At 46.4% G+C, this 11,317-nt stretch overlaps 1 protein-coding gene across 2 annotated transcripts in view; it reads right to left on the bottom strand.

Annotated features, from left to right (window-relative positions):
* Positions 1 to 469: 469 nt before the first annotated feature.
* The window catches only part of LOC116825214 (scavenger receptor cysteine-rich domain-containing protein DMBT1-like), an 84,959-nt gene continuing 74,111 nt past the window's right edge, over positions 470 to 11,317 (bottom strand). For both annotated transcript variants that reach the window (XM_075066005.1, XM_032781002.2), the window contains 3 exons: positions 5,557 to 5,871; positions 3,420 to 3,734; positions 470 to 854 (listed from right to left, as the gene is read on the bottom strand). In XM_075066005.1, the coding sequence (XP_074922106.1) occupies positions 850 to 854; positions 3,420 to 3,734; positions 5,557 to 5,871 (635 nt within the window). In that variant the 3' untranslated portion in view covers positions 470 to 849. The remainder of the gene's footprint in view (positions 855 to 3,419; positions 3,735 to 5,556; positions 5,872 to 11,317) is intronic.

The following is an 11,317-nucleotide window of genomic DNA, read 5'->3' as shown; positions in this document are numbered from 1 at the left end:
ATGTTCTTATAGAATCATAGAATCACAGAATATCAGAGTTGGAAGGGACCTCAGGTGGTCATCTAGTCCAACTCCCTGCTCAAAGCAGGACCAATCCCCAACTAAATCATCCCAGCCAGGACTTTCTCAAGCTGGGCCCATTCCAGTGTTTAACCACTTTCCTAGTGAAATAGTGTTTCCTAATATCCAACCTAAACCTTCTCCCTGCAACTTGAGACCATTGCTCCTTGTTCTGTCTTCTGCCACCTCCGAGAACAGCCAAGCTTCTTCCTTCTCGCACCCTAGGACTTCCCCTCTGCACTCAGCTGTGATTAGGGTTGGGGTGCTGGGGTGGAGGGTGCTGCTGCAAGTGATTGGTGCCCCTTCACCTCTCCTCACAGAGGTGACACTTGCTCTGTAATTTTGTTTAATGTCTTGTCCCTGGGAAGCTGCACAATTCATATCAAGACAGAAGAATCAAATCTTGGTATGACTTTAAAAAAGATTTTAATAAGAAAAAAGCAGGAATTCAAGCTAAAAGAATTACATGAATAAAAAAAGCAAGAAAAGTCTACACAGTTTGACCAATGGAAAATTATACAGGGGAAATTTGGCAATGTGTTCCTAAATGTGCTTGTATTTCCTGCAACTTTAGAAGCCTCTCTGAACAGTATTATATCAGTGTGTCACAGCTGATAAGAGAAAGAAGTGGATCATATAGAGTTTGCTGCCTCATGTTGTATTTTATCTAAACTCAATTATTCTTATATTGATGATCCAAGGATGCTATGTTCAGATTCTTCATAGTCTGGGTCATGAGACTTGTCTTTCACCAACTCAGCCATTTTCACTTCTTAGTTTATGCAGATTCTAACCTGAAAATATTAGATTAAATATATTCAATGTGTGTATTATATTATAAATATAAAAATATTCTAATCATTTTATTCATTCTATATTTAGATGCACTTGTATAAGAAGGTTGTGCACCCTACAGTATGGATAAGATGTTATACCCTCTTTATTCTTCTAACTGGGCCCATGACAAGTTTCGATCCATTAGGTTTATGAACAGCCCAATAAACGCTAGTTAGATTTCCTGAGTGACAAAACTTACTGCACCACATCACGTATAAAACTCAAGCACTTAAAAGCAAAAAACTGAATATCATACATTGACCAGAGGTTTAAGAGTAGAGGAGGAGGAGGTGGCTTCATGGGTGGGGGCTACTGGCAGATTGTGCAATGGGAGGACAGCACCAAGGAGAATTGTAGTAAAGAACCTCACCATGTTTGGGTTCTACATTAAGAGACATTTTTGGGAAAAGAGGCAGAGGAAAGAGAGGCAGCACATTTATCCTTCTAACAAGATCCTGCCCAAGCTTTTGAAAACTTTGCAAAACAGATAAGGGCAGTTTGTACACAAACTGTGAGACTTAGAAAGAGGGAGAACATCAGAGCCAGGAGAATACAGCACCACTGAGTAGTGAGGTTTTGAAAATTTAGTGGTTGGGCAACCTGTCAAGTCTAGACAAACTGGATGCCAATGATAAGAGTAGGCTTGCAAAGACCAAACACACTCCAATTCTGCTGTGAAAACATCACTGTGGATGCTATAACTATGCTATTGTAGCACCCTAATGTAGACACCACAGTGAATGGGTTTTTTCCATTGCTGTAGGTTCTCTACCTCCCAAGCAGTGGTAGCTAGCTCAATGGAGGCATTCTTCTGTAGACCTAGTTTGTCTACACCAGGGATTAGGCCATCATAGCTACAGTGCTCAGGGGGGGTGAATTTTTCACACCCTTGAGTCATGGAGCTATATTGATCTAAATTTTGTGTGTAGATCAGGCCTGAGTTCCCAAAAGTGGGTGTCTAAACCTTCAATAGAGTATCCAAAGGAGGGCCTGTGAAAATTCCCCTCTAAATTGCTGTAATGAGCCTGTCTAAAGAGGAAACCCACTTCGCCGAGTGTGTGTGGACAGGTTCAGGTAGGTACGGGAGGAAAATGATGGCTGGGAACAATTTAAAAGGAATCTGTCCCCCAGAAAGTTTTTTGTAATTAAATACAGAGATAAATCTTTTAAAAAATGTGTTCTCTGTTTATCACATGTATCCTAAACTTGACATCATTTAAAAAAGTTTTAATTTCAATACATTTCCCTGAAAAAGCATGACCAATAAACTACACTCAGTCTGCACCATACTAACATCAGTGGGAGATGAACCTACTATTCAGGGAAGGATATGCCTGTTACATTGGCATCTGAAAGAGCAGCTAGAGAAAACTGAATTTGGCACACAGTAAAGGCTCATAAGGGACATGATGAGAGAAAAGAGGACTGTGCTTACCATTCTCATTATTTTGTACATTTGTAAAACATTAAATCAACACACTGGACCAGATTTTTCAACAGAGCTCATTTAGGCTCAGTACTAAGGTGCCAATTTTCAAAAAAGCTCTGCCTGATACAACCCTCTGCTGTTTCAGCTATTCCCCTTTCTTGAGCAGAGATTGCCATTTATGCAGAACTATGTGGTGAGATTTGCGGTATAGTCAATGGAGACTAAGGTGAAAAACACCAGACTACTCACTTCTGACTGAAAAATGGATTTGAACTCTGCCCTCAGGAGCTGAATGGTTAGTTATCATTCCAAATGAAAAAATGCCAGAAACAATCATGTGCCAAGCAGAGTGTTTCTCTTGTGTCACATAAAGCTATCTTCTCATTCTACCACTTCTCTCGTAGTTTTGCACCCAACATTACATTAATTCCCTGTTCAGCACAGCTCTTGAAGGATCCAGAGGTGAAAGAGAAAGATGATCAAAGGGATGGAATGCAGCCGTATGAGCAAAGGCTGCAGGAACTTGGTATGTTTAGTTTGGAAAAGAGGAGATTAAGGGGGGACATAACAGTGGACTTCAAAGGCTTGAAAGGCTGCCACAAAAAAGATGGAGAAAAATTGTTCTCTCTTGCCACAGAGGGCAGGACAAGAGGCAGTGGGTACAAACTACAGCACAGCAGATTTAGATTAAATCTCAGAAAAAAACTTTTTAACTGTAAAAACAGTAGGACCATGGAATATGATGGCTGTCTATGGAGGTTGTGGAAGCCCTTTTCCTGGACATTTTCAAAAGGAGGCTGGATTCCACTAGATGACCCTCGTGGTCCCTTCTAACCTTGTAATTCTCTGATTTTAAATCACATTATTTTTAGACATTTTCTGATATTTGGGGCTTGTTTCATGATTTTTGAACACTTGGGTTTGGCAGAGCTGGAAAGTCTGGTTATCATTCCACAGGAATATATATCAAGAAGGAGACTCTCCACTGTCATACTCAGGTTCCTCTCATTTTGTGGCTTCTTTGTTAGTTAACACCCACCTTTTATATAACCCCCCTATTAATTAGATTCAATAAAATTTTCAAAGAACAGACCTGAGCAGAGAACTCCAGCATCTTCACCATGCCCACAGTTATGCTGACCCCATCCTCTGGAGGAACAGTCCCGAAGATAGGATTCACTTCCAGAACAACTCACATCATCCAGCCAGATCTGCCCTGATCCTTGGCCATAATAAGCTGAGCCAGGTGCATCGATGGAGTGTCCACATCCCAATTCTTTACAAACAACATTGGCATCTGATGTGTCCCAGGAATCATCACAGACTGTTCCCCAGGTGCCATTGTAATGAATCTCCACCCTCCCAGAGCAAGGATCTCCCCCATTCACCAGTCTGATCTGTTTGCTTCCTGTAAGGAAAAAGAATCCAACTTTTAATATCATATTCCTGTGATCTTCTGACTAATTTGAATGAATTCAAGTCAGCGGGGCCCAGTGTTGTTCACCCCTGACTGCTAAAGGAATTAGCTGAAGAAATCTCAGCCCACTGGTAATAATTGCAAACTCAGAGATGACAGGAAAGGTCCCAGCAGACTGTAGAAGGGCTAATGTAGTGCCCATCATTTAAAAAGGGGGAAAAAAGAAATATGGGGAACTATAGACCTGTCAGCCTGACCTCCATACCTGGGTAGCCACTAAAGCAAAGTATAAAACATTCCATTTGTGAATACCTGCAGGATACAGGGATGATCGTTAGAGCCCAGTATGGATTCACTACAAACAAATCATGCCAAACCAGTTTGATTCCCTTTGACAGTGTAACTTGTTGGGGCACAGGGGAATATGGTGCACACAATATACCTGGACTTCAGCAAGTTTTTGACACAGTCCCACATGACATTCTGACAAGTAAGATGGACAAATGCCAGTTTGGTGGAACTACCATTAAGAGAATACACAATTGGTTAAACAACCGCAAACAGAGAGTATCTTTTTAATGGAATGATGTCGAATGGGAGGGAGGTCTCAAGTAAGGTTGCACGGGAATCTGTTCTGGGCCCAGTGTTCCTTAACACGCTAATTTGTGACCTGGATGTAGGAATAGAGAGCATACTGATCAAATCTGCATATGACACAAAACTGTGAGGGTTGCCAACAATTTGGATAATTGAGCTAAAATTCAAAAGGATCTAGATAAATTGGAGAACTAGGCTATAGACAACAACACATGATTTAGCAAAGACAAATGTAGGGGCTACAGCTGAGAAGAAAAAACCAAAGGGACAAATACAGAACGGTGGATAACTGGCTTGGCACCAGCACCGCTGAGTAGGATCTGGGAGTTGTGGTGGGTTACAACCTCAACAGGTGTCAGCAATGTGATGCTGTTGCAAAAAAAGCAAATACAATTTCAAATTGCATTAATAAAGGCCTGGTATGCGAATCACGGGAGGTGACAGTAACACTGTGCTTGGGGCTGGTAGGGCCTCAGTCAGAGCACTATGTACAGGTTTGGTCACCAGTGTACACAAAGGATGCAGAGAAACTGGAAAGGATCCAGTGGTGAGTGACAAAGATGATCAAAGGGATGGAACACAAGCTGTATGAGCAAAGGCTGAAGGAACTGGGTATGTTTAATTTGGAAAAAAGGAGATTTAGGGGGTACATGATAACAATCTTCAAATACTTGAAAGGCTGCTCCAAAAGAGATAGAGAAACATTGCTCTCTTGCAACAGAGGGCAGGACAAGAGCAGAACAGGACAGGCAGGACAACTACAGCAGAGCACATTTAGATTAAATCTCATGAGAAACTTCCTAACTGTAAGAACAGTAGAACAATTGAACAGACTGCCTGGGAGGTTGTGGAATCTTCTTCACTGGAGGTTTCCAAATGGAGGCTGGAGAGCCATCTGTCTTCGATGGTTAAACAAAACAAATCCTACATCTTGACAGGGGATTCAACTAGATGATACATGTGGTCCCGTTTAACTCTATGTTCTATGATTCCATTATTTTAAATCATATTTTCAGCCAATTTCCTGATTTTGGGGACCTGATTCATGATTTTTGAACACTTGGTTTGACAGAGCTGGCTACTATTCTATAGGAATATATGTCAAAAGAATTTTGTGACCAGCAAGGAGACACTCCATTGCCATACTCAGGGTTCTTCTCATTTTATGGCTTCTCTGCTAGTTACCACCCACCTATAAAGCTTTCAAAGAACAGACCTGAGCAGAGAACTCCAGCGTCTTCACCGTGCCCACAGTTGTGCTGACCCCATCCTCTGGAGGAACAGTCCCGAAGATAGGATTCACTCCCAGAGCAACTCACATCATCCAGCCAGATCTGCCCTGATCCTTGCCCATAATAAGCTGAGTCATGTGCTTTGATAGCACGTCCACAGCCCAGTTCTTCACATACAACATTGGCATCTGATAGGTCCCAGGAATCATCACAGACTGTTCCCCAGGAGTCAGTGTAATGAATCTCCACTCTCCCAGAGCATTGATCTGCCCCATTCACCAGTCTGATCTGTTTGCTTCCTGTAGGGAAAAAAAAAATCAAACTTTTAATATCATATTCCTATGTTCTTCTGACTAATTTGAATGAATTCAAGTCAGCGAGGCCCAATGATGTTCACCCCTGTCTACTAGAGGAATTAGCTGAAGAAATCCCAGCCCACTGGCAATAATATTGGCCAATTCATGGATGACAGAGCGGTCCCAGAAGACTGGGGAATGGTTAATGTAGTGCCTATCTTTAGAAAAGGGGGAAAAGAAGGAGCCAGGGAACTATAGGCATGTGAGCCTGAGCTTGATACATTGGAAACTACTAGATTAATGTATAAAACATTCAATTTGTGATAACTGGAGGATGAAGGGGTGATCACTAGCACCCTGCATTGATTTACTATGAACCAAGCATGCCAAACCAGCTTGATTTCCTTCTTTGTCAGGGTAACTCATTTGGGCATAGGGGGAATATGGTGGACATAATATATCTGGACTTCAGCATGGTTTTTGACATAGTCCCACATGACATTCTGAGAAGAGTAAACTGGAGAAATGCAGGCTTGGCAGAACTACTATTAAGTCGATACATAACTTGTTAAACTACTGCAAACAAAGGGTAACTTTTAATGGAATGATGTCAGATTGGAGGGGGTCTCAAGTAAGCTTCCACAGGGATCTCTTCTGGGTATGATGTCATTTAACACCTTTATTAATTACCTGGATGTAGGACTAGAGAGCATACCAATCAAATTTGAAGATGATACAAAGCTAGATGGGTTTGCCAACATTTTGAGATTTGAGCAATAATTCAAAAGGATCTTGGTAAACCGTAGAATTGAGCTAAAGACAACAACACAAAATTCAACAAATAGAAATATAAGGTGCTAAAGTTAGGGAACAAAATTCAAAATCATCAATACAGAATGGGGAAAAACCAGCTTGGCAGCAGCACTGCTGAGAAGGATTTGGGAGTTGTGACAGATTGCAGCCTCAACATGAGTCAACAATGCAGTGCTGCTGGGAAAAAAGGAAATGCAATTTTAGGCTGCAGTGATGAAGCAGAGAAACTGCCAAGCTGCGGAGTAGCTGTTAGAGAGCCTTTGGGCCCAGCTAGCCCCACTGTGCTATACCTGCAGTCCATGCAAGGCCTGGAGGCAGCATGAGGTGAAGAGAGCCAGGCTGAGTTTGGGCTAGCTGGTGAAGAGGAAACAGCTAGCTGTCTTCTCACCTGAAGGGAAAAAGCACTAGCTGGCCAGCCCGGGCAGCCACGTGGGAGTAAGCACTGTCTCCAAACCAAGGTACACTGTGAAGGAGGTGAGCCTCCAGCACCTGAGGTAACTGAGTGATTAGACCACAGAGACATTGTGCAATCCACTCTTACCAAATTGCTTCTGTCTGGGACCACAAGCTGGGCACCACTGAGGGAACTGGGATTGTTTAGTCTGCAGAAGAGAAGAGTGAGGAGGGATTTGATAGCTGCTTTCAACTACCTGAAAGGGGGTTCCAAAGAGGACGGATCTAGACTGTTCTCAGTGGTACCTGATGACAGAACAAGGAGTAATGGTCTCAAGTTGCAGTGGGGGAGGTTTAGGTTGGATACTAGCAAAAACTTTTTCACTCAGAGAGTGGTGAAGCACTGGAATGGGTTGCCTAGGGAGGTGGTGGAATCTCCTTCCTTAGAGGTTTTTAAGGCCCAGCTTGACAAAGCCCTGACTGGGATGATTTAGTTGGGGTTGGCCCTGCTTTGAGCAGGGGGTTGGACTAGATCTCTCCTGAGGTCCCTTGCAGCCCTGATATTCTATAATTCTATGACCACCAAAGACCCAAGAGGGAGTCCTACATAAAACAAGCCGCCCAGCAAAATGGACTAGAGGGTCCAAACCTCAAACGGAACAGAGTGATAGGAAGTAGCCCAGGGCAGCGGATTCTGACTCCCAGCTGGGCTGCCCCCCACCTTCTCTCCTCCGTTTAGAGATTCAGCAGCAGTTCGTCCAGCAGATGGGCATGATGCTATGGTCACATACTCCAGTGGAGCCCCCACTGTGACTGCCGCCCCTCTCAGGCTTACCAAGATGGGGCCTGATGATGATCCTGAGGCCTTTCTTGAAACCTTTGAGCTGGTGATCGCAGTAGCCCCCTGCCCTGAGACCAATGGCACGTGGTGCATGACCCAGGCTTAACAGAAGTAGCACAGATGACGTATTGTGCATTAGACCGTGGTGAATCCAAAATTCTACTTATGGGAGGAGTTATGGGCCTGTACAGTCCCACACTGAAATTCTCCGGTGAGCCAGGAGGAGGGCCAACTGCATGAATAAAGCATCAAGGTTTGGGAATTGTGAAAGGCACTTTGCAAAATTGTAGCACTTTTAAGCACTTTCCATCTGATGACCTCAAAGCACCTAACCAAAACCAATGAAATTACACAAACTCCTGTGAGGCAGACAAGTATTTGGATGAAGAAACTGAGGCATGGGCTAATTAAGTCCCCTATCCACTGCCTTTTTACATCAATGGAAAGACTCCCCTTGAGTTCAAGCCTCAAATGAAGGGTCCAATGTCACACTGGAAGTCTGGGATAGAGGGGCAATAATCTTCACATTTCTAGTTCTGCTTTCAACACCAAGCCAAAGCTGATGCTGGAGCAACTCAGGTAGGGCAAGCAAGGGAGGAGGAAGGCGGGTGGAACTGGAGAGCAATGAGCAATGGGGGCGGTTGCAGGGGGAGCACAGAGGCAGGGGTGAAAATAATTTAAATTTCTTACAGGCGCTGTCCTATCACAACTCCCCTTGGGAGGAGGAGGGGGCTCAGGGCAGGGGGTTGGGGCGGTTGTGATATGACAGTACCTGTAAGAAATTTCAGTGTGGGATGGAGTGTAGGTGGCTCAGGGCAGGGGGTTGGGGTGGGCATGGGGGAGCTGAGGGCAGGGGTGTGGGGAGCTGCCCGGCCGCCAGATCCCCCAGGCTGGCCCGGGCAGCGGGAACCGTGCTGTTCAGCCATCCCAGCACTGGGGCTGGAGCCTGGGGGTGCTGTGGTCATGCTGCCCAGGGGCTGTGGATGCTGGCTCAAGCCCCCGCCCCCGCCTGGCGGCTATCCAGTGCTGGGGCGGGGGGGCAATGGGGGGTGGTGATTTGGGCTCCTGTGGAGGAGGGCAGAAGGGGAGGGGTGAGCCAACCATGCCCAGCACTGGGACAGAGACCTTACTGGTCAGCAGGCAGCTTCCAGAGCCCTGCCCCCACCAGCCACTCTCTTACGGTGCAACCACACCGGGGCACACTGGCCTTTGCACAGGGAAGAGGACGAGGAGAGCCATGGATGGGGACAAGTGGGGAGTAGGAAGTCAATCCACCTAGTGAGTGGAAGGGAGCCGAGGGCTGGCTGAGTGAATGGGGAGAGGGGGATTGCAATGAGTGAGTGGCCGGGGGCCGAACATCTGCAGGAAGAGGAGAGGAAGAAGAACCCGGGGAGCAGGTGGACAGGGGTAGGGTTAGGCGAGGAGGAAACCCATGCAGCAAGTGGCAGGGAGGAGAGGCTGGGCAGGCAGATGGGAGAAGAATTGTAGCAAGCACTGCAGGGCAAGGGGAGGACAGGAGGTGCAAGCAGCAGCTGGGTGCATGAGTGGGGGGGAACCTCCCAACCAGGCACTAGCAAGGGGAGGGAGGGAGACTGAGCAGGGAGGGGACTGCGGTGAGTGTGCGGAGTGTCTGGGCAAAGGAAACCCCCATCACCACTCCAGACACTAGCAAGAGGGGGTGGGGTAGGGAGGCTGAGCAGAGAGAGCGAGACTAGGGCGGGGGAGAGGACAGGGGAGGAGGACCCCAGTGAGCAGCAGCTGGGCTGGGGGAATAAGGGGGGAGAGTAGGAAACCCCACACAGAGCAATTGGAGGGAAGCAAAGACAGGGGGACTCTCTGGCTGTGGCTGGGACGCCAGGAGGAAGCCCATTTAGCTGACCCAGGAGCAGGGAGGGGTGAGGGGCCAGCAGCTGGGAAAGCATACCTGACTTCATATTTGAGCTTGCTTGTCCATTCAGGGGCAGCTGAGGAGACTATCTGCTACTCAGCCTTCCCAGCCACCTCAGGAACCTGCATGAACCATAAACAAATGTCCGAAGTGTGGAAGGCAGGGAGGGAAGAGGCGGGGCCATCAGGGTCCCAGCATTTGGCAGTGTGTCTGGGACACCTGTGTGGAAAGGCAGTGCCTTTCCTTGCCTTTGCTATGGGACCCCCATGCTGGTCACCCAGAATGTACAGGATGCATGCTGGACGTGGCTCAAACCCAAAACCAGGATGGGGGCTCAGGTAACCAAGCTGCTCCTACTTGAGCAGTTTACTCAGACACTGCCCACTTGGAGAAAGGAGAGGGTGTTACGGCACCTAGAGACCATCAAGAGATCATAGCAGACACCATTCGGCTCATTGAAAATGACCTGGCCACCAAAACCCCTATAAACGACCCTGCAACCTTGGTCTGGGGGGTCTTAAAGCCACACACAACCACAGGAGGGAGCACCCAGGGAAGCCAGAATCTTGAGCATCTCAAATCTACTCCCACCTCACTGGGACACCAGAGGGTCCAGGATCCTCTGGCTCAGAAACCTGGGGTTATTGACTCACACCTCAGTTTGAGAGATCGCTGACCCATTTTAGGTGAAGATGGGGGTATCGCTGGAGCCAGAACTCAGGGGATACCTAGGGGATAGGACCCCTCAAACACATGGGTGTGGCACCAGTCACCATAGCCAAGACCAAGACCAGTATTTCACTTGTGACTGTCCCGGGCACTGGTCCCGAGCTTGCCCCTCCATGGAGTGCAGTTTGGGAAGATCTGGACGCTAGGGGGACAAGCTTGACACGGCAGATCTGCAAAGTTGGCCATCCCTGTACAAGTGAATGGAATGGAAATTGTGGGGCTTGTTGACCAAGGGTGTGGCCAGACTCTCATCCAGACCTTGGTGATTCCTAATCCTGGACCAGCTTATGGCTTTATCCTGCTACAATGTGTCCATGAGGATGTGAACCTAATCCACACATTTCAGTGACTCCAACAGTAGGGGAACCAGAATCCCCATCAGTTGGCATTGCACCTGTGGGAAATGAGGAGCCTGGGGGACACCCTTTTATGGACGGTCAGCCATCAGTTAGCTATAAAAATCCTTCTTAGTATTTTTACTCTTCTTGCCTTACCAGTAAAGTGTTAAGAAGTCTCATGAAAACACTTAGGTAAGAGAAATTGAGTTGGCACCTGGCCAAAAGAGCCAATGGGAAGGCTAGAAACATTCAAATTGGAAAAAAATCTGCCTCTCTCAGCTGGTCTTTCATCTTTCAGCTGAAGGAACCAAGCCAGCAGGTTTCCTGTAAGACGCTCAGAACCAGGTATGGAAATTTCCCAGCATCCATACCTAGAATAATTTATTTGGAACTACATAGATGTAAGGAGGACAGGAAATGTTTAGATAGATGTGATTAGGTTTCTCT

This window comes from Chelonoidis abingdonii, chromosome 5 (genome assembly GCF_003597395.2).
Source record: "Chelonoidis abingdonii isolate Lonesome George chromosome 5, CheloAbing_2.0, whole genome shotgun sequence".
Lineage (NCBI taxonomy): Eukaryota > Metazoa > Chordata > Testudines > Testudinidae > Chelonoidis > Chelonoidis abingdonii.
The sequence above is the reverse complement of the archived record's forward strand: the minus strand, read 5'-3'. Positions and strand labels throughout refer to the sequence as shown.